At 32.2% G+C, this 24,296-nt stretch overlaps 1 protein-coding gene across 4 annotated transcripts in view; it reads left to right on the top strand.

Moving 5' to 3' along the window:
* LOC123692520 (cAMP-specific 3',5'-cyclic phosphodiesterase, isoforms N/G-like) overlaps positions 1–24,296 on the top strand; it is an 82,829-nt gene that overhangs the window by 26,262 nt on the left and 32,271 nt on the right. For 2 of the 4 annotated variants that reach the window (XM_045637278.1, XM_045637277.1), the window contains exons 2-4: positions 8,500–8,688; positions 10,895–10,930; positions 23,006–23,107. In XM_045637278.1, coding sequence (XP_045493234.1) covers positions 8,500–8,688; positions 10,895–10,930; positions 23,006–23,107 — 327 coding nt within the window. Of the gene's footprint in view, positions 1–1,355; positions 1,660–3,413; positions 3,510–8,499; positions 8,689–10,894; positions 10,931–23,005; positions 23,108–24,296 lie in introns of those variants that run through there. The other 2 variants (XM_045637280.1, XM_045637279.1) reach the window with 2 other exon arrangements.

Here is a 24,296-nt window from a genome sequence, read left to right as displayed (position 1 = left end):
CCACAAAGCTCTAGCAATAAACTCTATATTTCAAAGTAAAGGCAATAAATAATAATACAACTGTCCAAATTTCTGTAATGGAAATTACAATTTTAGTAATTATTTCATAAATTGGTAGTTTCACTCTTTCCTGAGTTATTTAGAATAATTTATTATTTTATTAATATCGTAATCATTCAATTAAAAGATTGATTGATATTTTTGTTGCAAACGTTGCAAAGAGTGTTTATTTTTCGTCTAAAATCAGAATCATGTGAGTTTGTTATAAAACCATAATAAATGAGAAATACTGTGTCAACTATAAGTTATTAAGATACCCTTGTCTTAAACTTTATATGAAGAAAATTTTAGGCACAGGTATACAAAGATACATATTTGCCTTCGTAACTACTTCGAAATGCTAACATAAGTATATGAAATTGAAATCAGCCGTGATACGGAGCTAGCTTCAGTTTGTTCAGTTGACCTATAAAGTGAGGTGCTCGTGATACGTAGTGAAGTGATCCTTGAGACAAGGGTGTAGAGCGTAACTTCTGTACGGCCGCCCGGTGACTTGCGTCGTTTTCTACACAGAAGTTGCGTACCGGCGTACGCATGCGGTTTGCCCCATTCGACCCCCGGCAAAATGGCGGTGCAAACATGGCCGCCGGGCAGCCGCAGGATGCTCCGTACCGCTACTCCTCACCGAAACACCGTTAACACAATTTTCCACCCGGTTGTACACTTTGACACGCACATCCGCGACGTAACCTGTCGCGTCCCTGATCAATCTTTTGCGACACGACGCGACTTCAATTATTTAAGCGTGCAACAAGTGATATTGTTTCGCAACTTGAGATAAAATACGCTTATGCATTATTTTGCAATAGTGATGTGATAGTGGATCGGTCATAAATATAGAAATCTCTTTAGTGAGCGGCGGCGCGGGTGAGCCAAGCAGCGAGTGACGTCGACCACTCATGTTCCCCGCGCCGCAAACGTCAACAGAGCCGCGTCACGCAGCCCCGTCGCCGCTTCACATAAATACTATCAACACGCACACGTACCCTTACTGGCGGTCATTCGGATCGAGGAAATTATCTCATTATAACATAAAAGACCTCAGTTTTGCGGGATTCGATATATCGATTGCTATGTGACCCGATTATGTGATTTTATACAATGGACAACCGTGTTTTATTTACTGCAGTGGACTTGACGATACATAAATGAATGCGTTGAAGTGATCAGTTGAGTGGCGGTCGCGATCGCGTGAGTGTGGTGTTTTACGTTGCGGTGCACGTGTTTTTCATGCTGTCAAATAAACGTTGCGAAAGCCGGCCCGGGCGCGGCGCGTCGCTCACAAACAATAACGTGTCGTAGCACCATGACGTTTTAAACTTGGACCAATGCATTGGCATCGAATGTGTTTGTGGAGGGTGGGCCGAAGGCGTATGCGGCGTGTGGCTCGATAGGCGATATGATAACGGTTGTGTTCGCGGTATGGACAGCGGCGCGAGCGCTCGGCTGGGCGTGCGAAGCACTCGCCACCACGCCAGAAAACGAAGACGTTCCCGTGCTACCGCGCCTTCGCTCAGCTCGCGCGTCTAGCGACCTTTCGACCCTCAGCACGACCACCACTAGTTCTAGTCAGACCAGTAGCGGAGATCACTCTAAGAGGTCAACACATTCTCACATTTAGCCTGTTATACACAATACCTTTATTATACTCCACACTTCACACGAACTTAAGCTATTTATTTGAAAATCATAGAAGTATATAAATGAATTTTAAATTTTTTAACAATATATTATACAAAATTGTTGAAAGAAACTATTGATAATCGTAACATACACGTAGGTATTATTAACGAACGAATGTACATCGATTAAATGATGTTAATGATACTTCAAGGCCATGCACTTCAACTATGGTTAATGGATATATTACCTAGGCTAGGTGACTAGGTGTAGCGTGCAACAATGTTTGTAAAAAAATAGTTGAATTTTATGATTTTCTTTAATTTGATTACTTGATTGGTTATGAAATGTCAAAACTAATAGTTTATTGAATAAAGAAAATAAATTAATATCAATATTGTATAATTAATAAATTAATCTCAAATTTGGAAATATAAATGTTACAAATATACATAATAATAGTAAACTGAGTTGTTTTCCGAAGTTTATCTTTTAAATCACAATTGTTCAGATCAGACCTTCAATTACAGAAACATGTCCCAATTGAATTGAGGTCTTTCGCTATAAAATTGATACTAAAAGCTTTCAAAATGGTCAAGATAGCTGGTGACTCGTTTTATGTCGTCTGTTTTGATAAATATACAAACGCAAACTTGTATGTTTACTTTCATTTATTAATGGGAGTTTTACAACACATTTTTATAGTTATGCATTATTCTCTTAAATTAAAGTACCTACTCATTTGCTAAAACCAACGCACGCAAAGTATAACATGAGATTTTATAGGTTAATTAAAATTAAACTAGGTTTTCACGAAAAGAAAATGCATCATAGTCATTTCTATTATGATGAATTTTCATTTTTATGAAACTTTCAAATTAAAATCAATCAACATATTTAAAACCTACAGGGTTATTTATTACTTGGTTAATGATTAGATAATAAAAGATTTCAATATGACACTGCAACAATACAATTACTTAAGAAATTTTATTGTAATTTTAATATTTCCCTGACCCACACACATAGATTACAGGATATAAGACTTCAAACGATACCCTATATATTGAAGCTTTTTTATTATTTAAAAGTAATGGTAGAGTAAAAACCTATTATGTGTCATTACTGCCATTAGGTTGCTATTAAATTGTTTATATTTTTCATTACAATAGACATTCTTAACAATTCAAGTAATGATTTCTTAAATCCCTGGTTACATCTAACCGAAATATATTTCCGACGACGTAATGAAAGATTTACCGTCTGATGCGATTATCGTTGGCATTTTTCACATCCTAAAAATAGAGTGGTTTAAAAAATACCATCACGTGCTTCATACGCATATTCAAACTGAAAATAGAATTATTTGTTTTATTATAAATGTTGTTCAATCCATGTCATGCTAATGGGAAAATGATGCAATCATAATTTGTTACTTATTTCCATTGTCTGGCCTCTTCGACCTAAGTCTTCGACTATAGTGCAGGGCTATCAAGTATTCATAGAATTATAATATAATGTATTAATTACCTATTATTATACTTAGACATTGCCATTTTCACAATATAAGTATGTTTAATTTAGATGAATATTCACACAAACCGTGTGTACTGTACACGTATAACAACAACACAGTATTGAAACAAATTACACAAAACATAAACCAAACACTATAGGAAAATAACTCAAGAACTGGTGGTAGTCGTGTCTGATGAAATGAAATGGGGGTTCAGGTGGAGTGAAGCGCCTCGACGGTGGAGCGCTAGGGGAGCTTCTAGGAGGGTACTCCGAAGACAGCCTGTATCCGCTAGACGGCGGACTACCGGCAGGTATATGATACACAATTATGGTATACATTGTTATCAAGTAATTGTTTAACTATTGACCTAATTGTAGATACTGCGCCTTTTTTATGTTGTACAAGAGGAGTTCCTTTTATTATAAATCCTGGGCAGGCAGATAGAACAGGAACTTATTGTGTTTCGAGTATCTTCTATTCACAATATTTTTATTTCAATTTGAGTTTTATTTCCTTAATCTTCCCACATAGCTACAAATTAAACTAATAAAGGCGTGATAAAATTGAACTTACATTTTGTAGTTAACATGTAAAATAGAGTAACGCTATATTGTATTAAACTTAGATATATTTAGTTTAAAGTTGAAACGAGAATACGAATGTTAACTCAAGGGAATCCAGCAATATTTCCGTGTGGAAAATTGATATCAAACACGTAACAATTTCAATTGATACGTTATACGTTCACCTGTTCAAAGGTGTAAATTATTTAGTAGATTCATATGTGTTAGAAAGAACATTTTCCCTTTGTAGAAAACTGTTTAAATTATAAAATTTATATTTCAATTTCAAATGCGAATGAAAGACATTCCATGAAGCTAGTACCTAGTTGTGCGAATGGTTTTGGATTTTATTTGAATAATACTTTTAATATCGGACCAGTGCGGGAGCTTTTTAACCAACTTCTTTTAAGTTTCTTCGTTGCTGTCTGAATAATATATCTGTAGACTGTACACTATACAATTTAATTATAATAAGTAGATAGAGAAAAAGATATGGAAATATAATTAGGGACATCACGCACTCAATTGATATCGATTGATATAAAGGGAAAAAATAAAATTTGATAAGTTGCGAATAAAATTGCAACCAGCGTTGACCGATTCATAAGTATCATACAAATCCTATAAATAGATACAAATTGGTCTGACTGAATTAGCGCATACACTACCAAGTCATTACTGTCCGGCTGTGACGCAAACCGCCTCAATTATAGTTATTTCCAAATGAAAGATAATTGGCATAATCTCACGCACGTCTCCTCGTGATCGTACGTAACGTGGATTTTATTTAAAAGCAATACCGTGTTAATCTGTTAATTGCTTCCAAACATATATCAAGATACAGATCAATAAATATTGTACGCTCTGGAGATTGGAGACGCAAGTTAAATGAAAATATATTGTAAGTTAAGTATCTATACTTACTTAAGTATACTAATAGATCAATTAGTATAAAGCTGGTAGGTACATCGTTTATCAGTAAAATTATGTTATAACTTATATGCACTGCATACATATCTAAAAGATTCGCTGCTTCTACCATTCATATTCTACAAAGAACTATATACAGAAAATGTTTACAATTGATGATAACTAACTTCGTTATAACTCGAAAGTTTATTTTTTCTCGTAATATTAATATTGTTTCTTTCAATATTATTTTCCCGAGCATATTGTGTTATTTGCACGTGTACGTTATTTCGTACGGATTATATTGTATTCTGTTGCTTAAACCCGTGATGAAAGGAATTCAAGGAATGAAAGGTATTCAAGAACTAAACAATTGGGATAAATAAATATTTTAGAAGACTTTTAGTGTTTATTTATTAAAGGTGTTGTATGTAATAAAGGTGGTTTTTAGTTTTATAAAAGGTATATTGTAATAGACCAGTCCAATAGGGATAAGTTCACTGACTGAACGCTAATAAGCTCAAAATAGCATACACGTTTCTTTTGACCTTCTCTATTCTAATCTGACAAAAAATTACGTATGTATAACCACATCCTATCTGTCTTAAAACATTTAAGGTCATTCACGAAAATTGTTTCCTGCTAATATTTTGTATCAAGCGATTAACGTGTAAAATATGAAATATTGTCTATTTTCTACATTATGATTTTTTTAAAAAGCTCATTTTATAACACAATGTTTGAAGTTTCCAATATGATATAGAATCCTTTTACAACCTTATTTTGATAATAAACAATATTTCTCGATTCGTACTTTGATAACGAAGTTGACTGCGTTTCGGAAATAAAATAGATTTTTCGCATACCAGATACCTTATTACAGCATGTCAAGTGATTCTTAACGTTAACGATAAAGTAGCATATGTGTTACATTTCCACTTTCAGAAAAAAATGAACTTCCGCATTCATATTAAATTCAAATATTAGTTCTTTCAGTAGCCTTCATAAACAGTACTTCGTTAGAACTTTAAGATTGATTGACGTGATTGAAGATTGAATATTTCAATTAAAAATATCCATTTAACATAAATAGTTCAAAACCATACAATACTATTCAGAAACATTTGTTCATATCCATTTAACTTATTTAATTGATTAGTTAACGCTACCGTTTGTTGAGAACACCTTTACTAATCCAGTTTATCCGACCCAAGTAGAATCAATATTTAATTAATTACTATCGATACTGTTTGACTTACTTGATAATAGAATGTCTTGTGTACAGACACCCAAATATCAAGTCAATAATATATTGGCAATATACTTTAACTCCTTTTAATTATTTAATATTTCTGCATCATCAAGGAGCGGATTCATTCTTGTCAATCCATACTAATATTATAAATGCGAAAGTAACTCGTCTGTCTGTCTGTTACTCAATCACGCCTTAACTACTGAACCAATTTGCATGAAATTTGGTATAGAGATATTTTGATACCCAAGAAAGGACATAGGCTATTTTTATCCCGGGAAAATGACGCAATCCCGGAAATACCACGGGAACGGGAACTATACTGGTTTTTCTTTGACTGCGCGGGCGAAGCCGCGGGCGGAAACCTAGTAAAAAATATCAAAGTATCTATATCAAATTATTAATGACTTAAACTTGAAAAATAACATTTTTAACATAAGTATAATGTTTTTACGCAATATTTTCGTACAACCACTATGCTACTACTTAGTATGCTAAAATTGTAGAATTGCATATAATTTACAGAACTATTCTTATAATTTTGAAGTGTTTCCGCAACGTATAAAGGTTTTTACGTAGCCTGCATTCAAATGATTTGTAGTGTGGATATAACGTCTCTACCTACATCATTATTTCACAATTTGATTAAAGTGCTGTAAATTGCATAATAGCGATAAACAATGTCTTTATTTCTACATTGAAGCACAATTTTCAATTTAATAGAGGTACAATGTTTAACATAATATACTAGTTTTATGATCTTACTGCGTTTATCTATTGAAGTACTTATGTAGAGACAATAAAGCCTTTTATGCGTTAACTATAAAAATAATGACCTATATACGATACCTCATTGTTTTGTTTATATTGATTTTAAATATTTTGCACAGAAAAGTATTTGCATGACAGCGACATCTTGCAGTGATACTCTATAACTATGAAAAACTTTCATTTTCATAGGAACCATCGTTCTGAAGCTTTCCGAGAGATGTCGCTCGACTCATGAATATCTTTCCTAATTACGCTTTGAAACTATAACATTATGCAATTTGATATTGTCTTGAAATATCATTAAGAATACAACAAACACAAAACTAACTCTACGGCTTTACTATGGCTTATTACGGCTACAATATTAAGGAAAAAATTCTCATATAATATTATAGGTACTGAGATATTCCAACTTCTCTGAGTTTGGAGTATCGGCTCTACATTATTAATTGTAAAATCCTTTATAAGCAGGTAATTATACTAATTAAGTAGATAACTGATAACTGATAAGTCTATATTTAATTACCTTAATCTTCATATTTACACAGACACAGATGTATAATTGTTTTCATGTAGATTAAACCGTGGCAGATAAAGTTTCACTAACTACCTCAATTAACGTTCTATTATCGAAACTCTCTTTTTCTTTACTTAATGCCTCTCTGTACAACCAGTTGTCTGGAAGAAATCGCTATTTAGCGATAAAGCCGCCATTTGTTACTATGTATCTTAGGTTAAGTCTCAATTTGTAATTTATCTAGATCAATAAAGCATAAATAAATAAAATATGAATATAAAAATTTATTGATGTGCACCACTTAAGATAAATATAGAGCTAAAAACACCACTTGCTATTCAAGGGTATCAATCAAGGTACTTACTACTCCTACGGCTTAAAATATCATAAGCCACGGATTGCTAAGAGCACCTTTTTGTCAATAGTTACATTTTAAAATTTATTTGAATTTTGACCTTTATACGACTGTTACTGTTAGAGTTAGCATAAGCAGCATATTATGTACGTCTGCATTTAATCCCATCTATTACAAGACGTACGCTATCTCATATTAGAGTTACTATTTACTTTGTTGATAATACATAAATTGTTATAAATTTTTTGTATGATCGAAATCTATGACCTTAACCCACCCTTCAATCCTCCTTAGACTAAAAAACTATTACAGGGTGTGTACCCTGCAAATTTATTTATATAAAAAAGACTTACACACGACCTTTCCAAATTAATCGTTGTATAATATCTAATTATGTATTACATAATTATATTTTACTAAGAAAGTTATGAGAATTAGACAAAATTAAAATGGCATCACCCGGAACGTCCATTCGAAAGTTCTGAGGTTACAAACCCAGAAAAATTCAGTTTCCCAACCCTCTTTGAAGTCGATTGAAAATGAAATGCATTTCTAAAAACTGCATTAAATTAATTCCAATATATCATTCTCAACATTATCATGCTCTATGTATTTTTTTATTATAGCCAAAAAATTTCTTTACGAAGTTTAGGTTTATATGATACAAAATGAAATTCTTTGCCAGCGTCGTATAAATAAATCATAAATCCCGATTTATTATCGTCTTCATTATTTTATTTTGTGTTAAAATAAGTATACGTATCTTAAATTAAGTGAAAAAGTTTCCTACAAAATGAAATGCGTCTCCAACGTCGTATTAATCAAAACCCGATGCATTAGTCTCTACCATGTCTCTACGTTATTTCGATTTATTTAATTATTTGCATTTGTGTCTATTTCTATTGTCTTATTAACCAATTACCATTGTTTCAGCTTCGATGTGGAAAATGGCGGCGCGGGTGCGGGGGGCGCCCGCTCCCCGCTGGAGGGGGGCTCGCCGTCCGCCGCGCTCGTCCTCCAATCCTTGCCGCAACGCCGCGAGTCCTTCCTCTACCGATCCGATTCCGACTTTGAAATGTCACCCAAGTCCATGTCAAGAAATAGCTCGATTGCCAGCGAGAGGTGAGGTTTAATTGGTCATTTGTAAGCTATTGACATAGTATAAGTTCTCTGTATACTATGCTATTGAGCTGTACCTATACTGTATAGTGTAAAAAAGTCTTCAAAAATGTATAGAAGAGTATATCAATCAATTTACTACACAATATGATAATATCACAGAAAAACTTTAAAATCATAAAATCGATATTATACAGACTGTGGCTACACTATAATTTTACTAATCACAAAAATAAAAATTATTCACTCATGCATATCAATCGCCATTTCAAACATACCGATGCGATTTTTTAGATTAATTTTGTTGAATATAAAGAAAATATTAATAGTTGGAGCCCGCGGCTCTACTCGCGCAGTATACCCGAGTAATAATAAATAATTAGCCTGCGTTAAGCCCAAACAATACCACCTTATCAGTTTAATAGAAATCCGATCAGCTATTTTTGACTGAAACAGTAACAGACATCACCAGTCATCCTAACAAACTTTTATCTTATTAGATATTCATAAGTTCAAAACTATATACATTTTATACATAACCTACTTATACTATGTACATACACGTGTTGCTATAAGTTTCAAGGGCGGGTATTATAAAGCAGCTCAAATCGAAGAGCTCAAAGCTCCAATCATACAAATTAAATTTCTAATCAAAATAATTACTTTTTTATAAGTTATTAAATTTGAAAATATAAACGTTTTTGAACTCTCAGAAATTTTTCAAAGTTAAATAATGTAGCTATTCTAAATATTACATATTCCTATATCTAACCTTATATTGCATATTATTGACAACGATTAGAACTCTACATGTAGTTTTATCTATTTTTCTTATAAGAACCTGCAAATTTTCTTTTATTGGGAAAATAATCAATATAAAGTCTAGCGAAAGAGCATTGAATTCGTTTTAATATATTGATACAAATTAAGAAATAATCCATTCATCTTCTAACAAACTAGACTCATTATTACCTAATTAATGATAAGCGAACCTTTCAAATTTCAATAAATATTAAACTCAATTGAAGTCTTGCAGAAACGGCATATTTTAAAGGTACATAATATAATTTTATTGACTTCACAAACTCCGGTAGAAATCAATAATTTCTACTTCAGCTTCTTCAAGGGCTCTTATTACTCATCATGATTCTCTTAACAGACCGACGATGGCTTGGTTTTCAATTGTATGTACCTACGTTAGTGATTAATATATCTATAATCATTATTGCGCAACATTATCTCATTTAACTACGAAATTGATAAAACTAATGATGCAACATGAACTCACTGTTCACGTTCACACGCGCAAGTAGGTACCTATTACACAAAAATTTACAACTTTAGATAAGAAAGTTTATTTTACGTTTTAATTCGATTAAACACCTATGATCTCTATCATATTATAGCAACAAGAAAGTACGCTTTAATATTTGATTTTTATGGATAGACATTAGACACGACGTCATCTATTATTATCATTAAATAATGCTGTACTTTAAACAGTTGCATCTTATAGGCAGGTAGTAAACCTATCAAACATAATGAAAACATAACTATACCACTGTTGGATTTTAGGCAGTCATTCATTTCTTCACTATCATAGTATGTATTTACGATTTAAATAAAAAAAAGAGTTTGTCCCGCAAACACCATGTAGATAAATCAAATTCATTATTCATGAAAACGTTCACAAAACCTTTATGCGAAAAGTACAACGTATTTTTAACGTTTTGGTTTGTCATCTCTGATAACAATCGGCCGTAATTAATACTTTAAATACATGTATTTGTGTAATATACCACAATGGATTACTTCAGATGGCGCAAAAGTAAGATAATTTACACTCAAAACGTTTCAATGTTGTGAATGACTAACATGAAAGTAGTAAGCTTACTCACAAACTGCCAACAAATTGGCGATAGCATGCATCAGTACATAAATGTTTGAATGATCCGTAAATTGTGTCGTCTTTGTGAATATTATAACCTAGTATCGAGTGCTAAGCGAGCTCGAATGTACCTAACCTTCATGCTATTGCCGTCACCACGGTAGACCGCCACAGCCCACAACACAACTCAGCACAAACTCTTTTGGTGTCAGCTCCATCCTGCAATGTCGTAACTACGACCTTTGCTTAGGTAGCGTAATAGTATGTGTTATCTGAGGTCTTCGTTCTATCTTTCTTTTCCATATTTTTAATTGCTTACAGATTCAAGGAAGTGGAGGCTGCGCAACTGGATAGAGCGTATGTACTTTTTACCTGGGCGCTTTTACCTAGCATGTCAGCTTTTGTAGCTTTTGTATGAGATGTGTATCTTCCTTGCTTCTAGTCCACCGTGTGTAGTTTTTTCACGCACTCTTTTTCTTATGTTTTTATCGAGCATCCCAGCCGCATATTTTAAGTGAGAAAGATTGTGTGGTAAGTATTTTGCAAGTAGTAAAATAGAATTTCATGTTTGAAAATTATCATTCTCATTAATTATAGTATGATATAAAGAGATTCTATTCCTATTTTACCCAATTAAGGCATTCATGGAAGATAATAGGTATATTTGTGTACTTTTATTTGAAATTTTTTTTTATTCTAAATCCTTCGTCTAGCTCGTTAAAATTAACGAGATATTTTTTTACATTGAATATGTCTGGTATTATTTTGGCATAATAAAATATTAAGCTGCATTTGACCCCGGCTTTATGAAATATTTTAATCAAATTTCATATCGTTATAGTAATTGGCTTAATTAATAGATGAAAGAGACGTGAACCAGCGAAAAACACAATTAGTTGTTGTATGCGATGTTATTGACTGAACTTTACGCGGCTACGCTAATGTATTTTGTAATCCACTTTAATAGTGCTTACGTAAATTGTGGTCCCATTGAGTTAATTTTTGTAAATTAATGACGGAAATTAGCGCACATTTTACTGAATCGAATCTTTATTTAAATTTACATGTTAGTTGAATCTCCACAAGTTTTCCATAAGATGCGTGATGTTGGGATCTCTTAAATTTTATTTACCTAACTAATAGAAATTTTTTCATACTGTCTCTTTAAATTCCGCGCAATTACATAAAACACACCATTTGTCGGTGATACTAACAGTTGGCATGTAATATTTCACTATTGTTTATAATTAGTTTAGTTTATAAATAGCATTGTACCAAGAACTGAAATGACAAATAATTACTACACAGTTTTTATATATTATATTAACTACTTAACTACATAACCCCGTCCCAGTTCACGTATTTCCTGAAGCATAGGATACACCTAAAATTGACTTGAAATTGATAATGTTGTCCTGGCCCTCGATTTCCACGTCGAGCATTGATTACCGGCGCTCACCGCTGCCAGTTTCCATTAGCGCCAAATTTATCCTCGGTGGAAGTCGCGCACTCTCGGCGGCGGCCGGGCAAGTGAGTGGGACGCAGTCGCCCGGCGTTGCGCCTCGTTCAGCTCCATTGACAGTCCGCGCGGCGCGCCGGCGGCACGCTACTATTCATGCCCCGACCACATTGCGTTGCGCTATATTATAGTCCATACCGCGTCGCCGAAACCCCTTGCAAACAAGAACCCCGCTAAAATGTGACTTTCAATCTCGTTCCGTCTCTATGTATTTCGGATCTCGTGTATGATCGTTCGCAATCGCGCCATTTACTCTTTATGATATTTGCCTATGAATTAAAAACGTGCTTATCGTCGAGTATCGGGTGTGTGAAGCTCGTAGTTGGACAAAACCGAGGTCACTCACTGGTCGACCCTGTTCCCTTGTCGAAAAGCTGATAGAGCAAGAAACTTTGTACCACTCCGTGTCACTTTATGTATTATTAGCCTACCTTGGCCTAATCTTTTAATGATAAGCAGCTAAACATAATTCAGAGGCGGCTTTAGATTTATATTATTGATTAACATGTTATGATATTTATCAATGTTCGAGTTATAAAAACACTAGTTGCGTTTTTATCGATAGGGACACCCGGTAGAGATAAGTGAAAATAATAATTATTTTCCCGAATTGATAATGTCGGGTCAGTAAATTATTATTCAAATATAAACTTATTGTTGACATTATGTTATGGACAATTAATGACGTTAAATAAAGTGCAAGTGAACAATATATTGAATGTTCCCATCAAAACAAAGAACGAAAGCGTAACCCCGTCATAAACTTCTCGTAGTGTTAACGGAACGTAAATTTATAAATAAGATAAGCCCACCGAGTGACGTGCCATGTAGTTGTGAATAACGAGCAAGATGCAGCGTTCAGGATCTCAGTCAGACCGTTTGGGCGCTGGCAGCAATATCGGGTACATACCGAAAAGCTCAGCGTCAGAGCACAGCATGGCAACTAGTGTGTGCGCAAGCAGTGGCAGCACATTGCCACGCACTCTAAGTACCAGCGTACTACGCATCAAAAATCGCTCTACATTTTGGGAGAAATTTTGGGATGAACGCACCAGGCGTGATGCGTGAGTAATACAAATTATATATGTTAATAAGCATTGATTAAGCCTGACACGTTACAAATGCTAATATTATGTTTCATTAAAAATTTGGTAAAAGAGAGGTATTTTCCACGATGTCATCTACATATCATTCATAGTTGTTACGAAAACGATCAATGAATAGTAAAACTCCATAGAAATTGTTATAAGCACAAAAAATTATGACTTGCCTACACTAGCAAACAATAACTCAGTATTGAATAAATTCATTTCTCCCATGCACTTGACTCCACCCGCAGCTTTTAACAATTCTCTTAAACGAAAAGACGTGTTCAAATGAATGCTACGATGTGGACGTGATGTAAGATATTGTTCAAGCATATTTCTATACTTACGTCCTACACAGTAAGCACTTTGTGTTAAACGTACACTCTTTTCTAATTTAAAATATAATACAAGAAATTTCCATGCTCAAATAAGCTTAAGCTCAACAGGTAGCTACGTTGTTTCCTCATAAAAGTACATGGAAAACATCATTATCTTCATGTGAGGAGGGATATTATGTTTCCATTGATAATATTCTAAACGAGATATAAATTCAAAACCTCTTTGATCAAATTAAGTCATATAATATATCTCGCTGCGAGGTTGTCAAGAACGTGTAAAAAGAAAAATAATTGGTATACATCTCATATGACCCATGTATAAGAAACATGAATATCTATAGTACAGATACCTAAAATTATATCTCCCCAATCTTATCTTTCTACTACAAAAAAAAAAAAATACGAATTTTCTAGCTGTATTTGAATGTACAATTTTCATTACATATTTTTTTCTATTTTAGTATCTGCCTAATAGTTTTCGGCCATGCCACGAGTCTCAATTCCCCTTGAAAGAGAAAATCAATCCACGTCTAATTAATACGATTGCTATCGGCGAATTGTTTTGCTATCAAATGTCTGCCCACTATCCTTTCTCTCCTCCTCGTAATTTGTTCAGTGACTCGTATAATCAAAGTAATTATCTACAACTGCATGTTTTCTATAGATTAGTGCCTACAAACTACATAGGTAATCGATCTTATGTGATTTTGTACCTTGCCAGTTGTAGTCGATATGAAGTAATACAAAATGACTGACTGACTAAATTATTAAACTAAGAGAACAAAACGTAATTTTTGTAGTTTTGCAGATCATTTAAATCATTCAGATAGGAAGCAAGGAAGAAATTTCGATTTTCGTGGTAGGTATATATTACCTACCACGAAAATCGCAATTTTCTAATAATATAATAATGTCAGTCTCTACAGAATATAAAAGAAATATTTCAAACATGGGGCAATTTAATCTCTCTATTTTATGCTTCAATCTACAAATATTTGAAAAATTTTACCTAGAAGGAATGTTATTAAGCTTTAGTCCTGAACGGCAAAACAATAGGATCCTACGTAAAAATATTCTATCGCGATCGATTTTTTCGCAGTGCAGTTTAAAAATAGTAGCGCCTTTTACAAAGAACTTGGCTCACGACATTCATTTTTTTTTAGATTCTCTATATTGGATTTACCGATTTTTCCGTAATATTTTTGAACACTTCACTGAAATGAACTTTTGACCTTTATCGGGATTATATTTTTCTTTTCAAATTTCCTGTTTGCTCTCCAAATTCTTGGTCTTTGAATTGGACAGCGGCGCAATACTAAAAATATTTATTTAATGCCACCTTTGTACCGCTAATTTGAGAAAAATAATTTTGTATCATCTTCATATTGTAAATTATACTTTTGAATGTTTGTTAATTGAAACGTATGTTTTTATTACATGTAAGATGTAATTATAAATGTTATAAATATTTTATGAAGTAGATAAATTATTCTCAAGAAGAGTAAATTGATTCAAATTTACAATGTGATTAGCTTGAATTTAAAATTTTAACATTATTATTTAACATGTTGTCGATAAGAACTAATGATTTATAAATTTCATTATAATGACTTAGAACAATCTCGATCAAATCAGATTTCGTAAACAATATTTTATACAAACCACAGGTTTTCCACTTTGCCGTTTAAACTATACAGTAATTCTGCATTTTAACGTTTGCATACTAATGACATAAGGATTTGCTAGAAGTATAAATTTCTCAGTATTTTTATAAATAGGCACACCTTCTATTTAAACCCCAGACAGAGGGCAAACATCAAAAAACCTGAAGTAAAAAGTATTTGTCTACTGAAGTCTTTACGCAATTATAAATAGAATGAAGATGGTATTGATCCTTGTCTTTGTGTAGTCGTAGGACGCGCTCATTAAACTAACTAATAACAACAGGTTCACCCCCTCGTCTATTTCCAACAATAATTCCTATAAATGAGCTAATTAAGAGTGGGATGTTTCTTTTTTGTATTTTTTCAAAAACTTTCATTACTAAGAACTAGATTTGTTTGATTCTATTATATTTCCCAATGCAATTTTCTACAGTAGTAATCTCCGTACACGTGGATAAGAACATATTTAATCTCATATGCATTGAAAGCAGCTAATCTCCTTTAAAAACTATTTTATCAAAAATACCACAATATACCTTTGAATTAATTACTTTATCAAATCGCAAGGTGTGTCATAATTATTTCTTACTAATTATTATCAAAATAATAATCAGTTGAGTTGAGTCATGAATATGGAACTTACCTGCTTATTAAATAAAGATAGCCACTCATGTATAAGCATGTTAAAAAATAACGTTATTAATTTGCAAAGTTATTTAAATTGTCCATTATTTAAATTTACTCTGAAGCCTGTGTGGGCCGGTAATTCGAAACACGTGCCGCTTCTAGGCAGCACAAGTAACGGGCCTACAATAAATATGTTCTTGTTGATAAAGAGCAGACATAATCAATGCTGATTTATTTAATTACCAATAAAATTGAATAATCAAATAAACGGTTAGGCGCCATAGTTTATTATAAAGCACTTAAACGGAACGTGTAGTCAGTCATTTAAGCGATAATATTAATATTATTTCAAAAAGTTGTACTATTAGACAAAAACATTGTAATTTCCTTTATAATAATAACTCTAAGTAAGTATATCAAATAAGTTTCAAATAGATACTAGGTCCTTTTAGTACTGTCCGGCAGGTTCCGTACACCTTGCATGAATAGATATTATAACGACTCAGAAGGCTAAATCACTTTTATGCGGCCTTTTCTGCATATCGGACAAAATAGTTCCATACCATTAATAGGACAATACCTCATAAAATAATAGCACTAGGTATTAGAAATCAGAAATGAACGTTTTTCATAAACTAAATATTCTATTGAGTTTTAGAGCTCAACAAATACAGTTAATTAATGCGGAATCACGAATATTACATTTACAAGCACTAACTATAATATATTTGAGGATTATGTGAGGTATACTTTTAATTCTATATACATTTTTACGCGAAAACCTTTTTGAAATTGTAATTTTCCCTTAAAATATCGTAAATTTACATATTGGATAATATTTTATAGGATAATGTATGTTGTCAGAAGTGTTTCTTAAATTGTAATTGTACAGTAAAAATCAATATCCCTACGAGGGCCGAGTTGTTGATGCGTAAACATACTTCGCAGAAAGAGCAGTTTTTCATTAACCGGCTCGGCGTCCTGTAAACTCCTACTAACACTAGGATGTAGGTCACTGTGACCTATCGAGTGTGGCAGCGAGGAAACAAACACTCCACTCTCACCTAGGGAAATAAAACTGTCCTTCAAACTTTCGGTCTATTGTATTTATTACCTGTATAGAAATGAGGGCTCGATGCAAATTTCCCGCGAGACCTTCGACTTCATAATACACCGACGGATTAGCCGACGAGATAATTTTCTCATTTCAACAACGAAACGAAAATACAATGCATCAAATAAGGAAAGTTACACTGAAACTCTTTTTACATTATATGAATAAAAGCCAACGCCTATTAAAGTATACAAAATACGATGAAGATCGATACGCTCAAAAGATCTCGACCAAGCGAAGTACATAAGATTAATTTGCAAACATGTTTTATGAAATTATTATATATCAAAGGAAGGTAATAGAATAGAATGTATTTTAATTAAAATTGCACGTGAACAAATTACTTACGCTACAAAAAGTATGACGTGGAGATTAAAAATAAGGAAGGAATTATTTTTTAAGTAACTTATGGCAACGGCTCATTAATTTCCGTAATGCGTAAATATAACAGTAACTAGTAAGGTATACTTGGTTCTGTATATCTCTGCAAAAAAATCGCCTATTTCTCATTTTAACCGCTTGCATGAATATCCGAACCAAGCAAACGTATGTAAAAACATATTATATTTTGGTTAATTTATGAGAAGGTTACTTAGTTTGACTTGTAAGCAATGTCCAATTATTGAAAAAGGCAACGACATCAAAATAGTAGCTATAAATAACCATATTTAAATAGAATTAAGCATCCATATTGCGAACAATGAGAAATAATAGAATCAAAGAACGTATTTATGCCTTTTATGTTTTATTCTAGACTCTAGTAAATGAAGATATAATCAAATCAGACATTGCAATACAAATCCTCTCTTTGTGAAATGAACGAAGAAATCTTGAGCAATTATTCTAAAAGTGGTTAAAATAACGTAAAGAAGCTTATGTCTATTATATAGATTCGATATTGTGTTCAATTTTTATTTAGGAATGATTTTATAAAAATAATTTTATAAATTTGCGATTTACGACTGAATGTGCGAATTAAATAAATATATCATATAAATTAACAACTAGTGCATAAAGCTATGCGATAAATACTTTATATTTTTATGTATAATTTCCGAGTACATAGAGCAAGAGATAAGTTAAGTAATATTTACGAAATTTAGTTTTACATGCGTAGCGCTCAGAAGCAGCAAGATGAATGGCGTACATATGTTGCAGAATTTAAATTCTATCTTCATGACGCCCCGGAACGTTTGTGGTTACCTAATTTTAATTTAACATTGCAATTTCATTGTGCACAACGTTATTTAAATCATCTAATCCAATAATATTATCATAATAATTTACGTTTAATATTGCTGCACTGACTCATAGCATAATTTATGATTGAGAGGAAATTGCTAAATAATGTTCTTAGGGGGTATATTATTATATTTATTTTTCTATTTATTTGGGACGAAAGTGACACGATAAAATTACATACAACCTATCTTTATCAAAAATGTATTAAACAGCCTATCAATGTCAGAACGTTAGATCCTTGTCACAAAATTGTCAGAAGTGTTCATTATTTCTACGAAATATTTTGTTATTATTTATTTGATTGATAATCGTGGATTATGAGGTAAATCCGTTTTATTCTTTAGTAATTAACTTCGATGCGTATTTTCGCGAACCGAAAAAATGTAGTTAAATGATTCCGTACCATTTACTCCATTGAACTCTTTTTCAATGAAACAACTGCAGGAAACAACGGCATCTATGATTCTAATATCGATATGTATAAAATAATGATGTTTAATTTTAAAGCAAGAGAGAATCACTGTTTCTATAAAAAAAAGTATGCCTATATAATAATTTAATAAATCTAGAGGCGTGGGGAGAAATGGAAATGGGCATATTGTCTACACCATAAGTGTGCATTTTTACTACCAAAGAAAATTGTGGTATTAAAAAAAATTTAAGTATTTTACTATTACTTTATACTTATATACATAGGTACTATGAATTACATGTTATAGGTACATAATGCATCCTACGGGCTACGACATAATACAGTGTATTGTTTATAGTAGACGATGAGCAGATTATGCCATTATATTACAGCCTCGAAAGATACTTTGTCTCAAACATATTAATAGGAATAGATATTATAAATTGCAATAAATCCTCATATAGGTTTATTATAAATGCTTTTAATATAAAAGTTCCAGTAGCTTGTTATTTCTAACTTTCGCAGTTTACCGTATAAAATAGAAATGCTATCAACCTAATGACTTTACTGCATGCTTACTCGAGCAAAATATTGCGTACCTATGTTATTTTCTCTTTGACATGCAGTTAAAAATACATCTTGTTTCTCTAAACCCGATGTTATAAAGTTGAGCTGAGCATACGATTATGCTGATTCGTTACTAAGTAAGTTTTAAGACGCTTACATCGTAAATAAACCTGCTTTGGGAGACCTTCAATGCAGAAAATGGCACGGCGTAATAAAACTGTTTATACGACAAATTTCAGGCAACTCAATAAGCTCAATCGTAATGGCGAGATGAGATTTTATTCAATTTAACGCCAGTACGTGATTTGGCTCTGGGCCTCGTCCTGGTATGTCCCTATAATTAGAGGCAGAAATCGAAGTAAATTCAAATTGGAAATATAACCACTTGCATGATGTTTCTCTTCGCAACGTGGTGATAAATGATAAATGGAATAATTTGTTAAAAAGTCTTCGTGTTCTCTAAGTTGTTACAAACTTCATTTATAAAAATACTAGATTTCCGCCCGCGGCTTCGCCCGCGTTTGCAAAGGAAAACCCGCATAGTTCCCGTTCCCGTGGGATTTCCGGGATAAAAACTATCCTATCACCTATGTGTTAATCCAAGCTACCCTCTATATGTGTGCTAAGTTTCATTGTAATCGGTTCAGTAGTTTTTACGTGAAAGAGTAACAAACATCCATACATCCATACTTACAAACTTTCGCCTTTATAATATATTAAAAAATTAAAAAATTAAAAATATAAAAATATAATCTACATATTGTAAAAAATTTGCATTGTTCATGTTCTAAGAAATGTTTTATTGTATGAAACTATCCTAATAGAAATGGAAAACTTTTTCCTTAGATGCTCTTTAACATTCCTAAACTAATCATATTAAAGATCATTCAAATGTTTTTCTTGATCTACGACGGTTTGTAGTTAATACAATAGATGGAATGAAATAAACTCCGCCGCAATAAATTAATGTCAACTACCAATTGTTATGGAGAAGCTAAGCCAATCTAGCGTAGAGTTATTATTTATCATTGGCCTTATTCAGATCTACTAGCATGAGTACTCTTTACTGTGTTATGTACTTCTGTTTGTTATTGTTGTACATATATCCTTTATTTACAAAATTATATGAAGAGTTCTATGAATAATAACTATACTGAATTTATCACTTTGTGTTGCTCTACATAGTCTCTCCACTAGAGCAAATATTTACGTGAACATCTTTTGTGTCATAGATTTTTTATCTATCTTTTTCTAGATAAATAGCTACGATTATTTTATTGTATTTTCTTACTATATAGTAGGTATGCGATGCTAATTGTATGTACCCATTGGCCATTGCAACATATAAATTTACTATTTTATAAAGACATGGATGTTCAAGTGATATCTTGAACTAAATAGGAAACAAGTTACTAACTGAAAGTGACGAAAATTATTTTTAAAATTTGACTCAATTTTGTAAACACGTGATTATTAGTTTCCCTATTTAATATTGGGCAAGGCTCCAGTACTAGTAGCCAACTCTGAACTGCCTCAACAAACCCTCGTGATCGCACGTGATAAATGACAATCCTATAAACTGCATACCAACGTGATTTTACGATTAATAATCATAATTTACGATGCTTAAATACCTTCTCAATAGCGTTTATGTTTATGTGTTTTACTTACGACCCGAACATAATTAAGTGTTATATTTAATGATTGTAATATATAAGTCAATCTAAATTCCTGTATATGAAGTAAAATATGAAAACCTAAAATATTGGTATTTATAAAGCTTTAGTACGTGTGAAAAGTATTTATATGCCCTTAATATTGAAATAAACCGTTGAGATTTCTTCTCTGCTGTGATATGCATTGTCTTTATTTTATGACCAAACACAACAAAAGAATACGTTTATAAATTACGAAGAGCTTTATAATTTATGTATAGCTAGAAAATGACGTAAACCATAAAAGAGCTAAGAAAATAGACCTACAGTCATTAAAACTAGTAAACACGTTTAGGAAACAACTTCGGTTCACAAAAGTAATCAATATAATAACGCTGGACAAGTCTCTATGAACACAATTTACTCTCATGAATATCTATTGAATAATTTGCCCATTACACGATACGAAATGTATTCACAATTTCGCTTAATAATATTAAAGCTGTTACATTGTCTCAGATATATTCTACTGTATCTATACTAATGTTATAAAGCTGAAGAGTTTGTTTGTTTGAACGCGCTAATCTCGGGAACTACTGGTCCGATTTGAAAAATTATTTCGGTGTTAGATAGCCCATTTATCGAGGAAGGTTTTAGAGGAGGCTTTATATCATCATATGAAATAAAATTAAGATACTGGAATTTCAGTTGAATGGTTAAATTAAAAAGCAAAAGACGCAATGAAATAAAGTAAATATTTTACTTTCTGAAAGCCAATTATATAAAACATGTACATGAACAACTACCCATATATGTTTTCAAAATAATTGTTGAGGACATAAGGTTACAAAAGTTAATTATATCATACAGTACAAACTGTATATTTCGGTTGTATTTGCCAAAAATAATTAAGTATTTGTTTCAAAACAACGACATCTCAAGAGAACGATGAAATTGTTTAATAGAGACGTTAATATACGCTCCATTACCCCGTTTTTTATGGGTTATTACAATTTACCACAAGTTGACGTCAATAAAAGGTCTAATAATGCTTGCCTCTTATACTGCTGCGGCAATGAAATAAAATCTAGAAGATTTGAAATGCCTGTTTTGTTATCAATTTGAGCTTTTTCCATGTTGCTCTTTCCTTTAGCTGAGTAGAGCTAGTAAATGCCTCATCGTTGTTTTTTTTTTTTATTATTATTAATCCACCCTTTAAGGGAGTTTTATACTTTATATAAAGAATAATAAATAGCATAGAGTACTTATTGATGATTCCATATAATCTCAAAATATGAGATTTAATTTTGAAGTTAAGATTTTAATAGCTTAATATACAGGGTGGAAGGTTAAGATGGGGCATGAAGGGCAGGACCTTAACCGTTGTAGCTACATGAAAACGTTCTTAGCAGACTATCCTTAAATTCTTGAGAAATTTTAATCTGCATTCACAGATTTTTGAAAAAATGTACAACGGTTAAGGTACCTGCCCTGCATGCCCCATCTTAACCTTCCACCCTGTATATCTGGGGACTGGGATATAAATGTTTATGCTAGAATATAGACTATGAAATGCTTAAACCTGAATCCGTTTATAACTTTTATTCAAGGGGCTAGTTAAGATTTTATTGCGTATTTACTTTTTTATCTTCGTGTTTATCAATCAAATTTTATCTGGTTGGGTTAGCTGTTTGGTTCTCACCGATAAAAGAAAAAACATGACCACATTTAAATATTGTAATAACATAAAATACCTATGTATATATTTTAAATCCCCTTTCAATAAAGCATTTAAACATTTTTCCCTTGTGCTGATAACAAAAAAAAATATTTACAAAGTACCAAAGCTATAAGTCACGTACTTTCTTAATAAATGCATTGTTCTTGAAAGGGTTTATACCCATGTATTTAACTACTCGTTTGAGAATTTTACAAACAATTCTGAAAGGAAAATATTATTTTACTTGAAATTATTCTGTTTTAACTTTCAAATGCAACACAAAATATGATTATTTTGCTTTTATATTTGAAAGATTATCAAAATATACATAACTGTACTCTCTATAAATAAAACTGATATTTCAATTACTACGTTTCACTTTTTCTTTTGAGCGCATGACATAAATTTTGATTTCACTATTATTTTAAGTTCTTCTATATAAACTGCATAATCTATTTCTAAAAAGTGGATTCTATTTGTTCACAGTCATGGAGAAGACCTGATCGTGACTCCCTTCGCGCAAGTCCTGGCCAGCCTGCGCAGTGTACGAAACAACTTTTTATGTCTCACCAACGTACCAGCTGCAAAGTAAGTATTATTAATAGTAAAGTATTTTATTTTCTATAGTATTAGTTTAAAATTAGAATGAGGAGGATATGAGAAATACCTACTACTTATAACAATTTTTCAACCCACGTTTTGAGCTTACGTTATGTCGTGACAACGTCTGAACCAATTCATTTACATGTGATTCATCCTTACGTATTTCATCTTTTAGCAACGTTTTTTTTCCTTCCGTTACATAATGTAAAGCTTTCTGTATCGCAGCTAGTAGGTAGGTACTAAAGATCAAGCTTCTCTTTGGAACAACAAATCACAGACAATTCAAGTGACAGACAATAACTTAATTGAGACTTATTAATATCCAAATAGTACTAAATTTGGGAATAAACATTTATCCTGTTTATACTTTAACTAACAAGGAAATAATTTACAGATGTTATACACAAGTATCTGTTTGCATAAAGTACCTTTCAATGTACTAGATATCCTCTTTCATAAAATTTATAATAGGAGTTCTATTTTACTCAGCCTATTGTTGAATGTTCTCTTTCTCTCAATAGCTAGTAGGTATAAACATTAGTCTATTTTACCCACATTTATTCTCAATCAATACACGGCTGTTTACTACAACCTTTTCGCTTTGATAGGTTTTTCATCAAATCAGCCAAAGTGGTCTCTCTTTTTACGGTGCTCTTCAAACAAGATAGACCGATAAGCATATAAATACGATATCCATTCACGTACATTTCAGGGATACTAATCATTTTCTAGAAGGCTTCATTTTAAATACTCTCTTCAAAATACTACATTTTTAATTATTGTATATGGAAAAATTAAATTATTACCCGGCTCTAGCATTTTCTTTAAGTTTTAATTCACGAATGATGTCGGTCTTTAAATCAGTATGATTGCGAAATATTATTTTTACGTGATACCAAATTCTTTTACAAGTTTGAAAATAACATTGACGTTAATATCTCTTTATGTTAAATGTTTTATCTATTTATATAAAATTAATTCAGTACCTACGTTGTTGCGACTTGCGATTTCGTTGTGATAAAGGTTACTCCTTGCCAAAATTTATAGGCGAACGTGTAGGTGAATTACATTTACATTTAAACGTAAGCTGTTAATATGTCCAGAATATACATATAAACTTATGTTCATTGATGGTTCCTCCCGGTAATAAATTATTAAAGGGAGGAAGCAAGTC

The sequence above is a fragment of the Colias croceus genome, chromosome 6, assembly GCF_905220415.1.
Source record: "Colias croceus chromosome 6, ilColCroc2.1".
In the NCBI taxonomy this organism is placed as follows: domain Eukaryota; kingdom Metazoa; phylum Arthropoda; class Insecta; order Lepidoptera; family Pieridae; genus Colias; species Colias croceus.
Note: the sequence above shows the minus strand (reverse complement) of the source record. Positions and strands in the feature narration are given on the sequence as shown.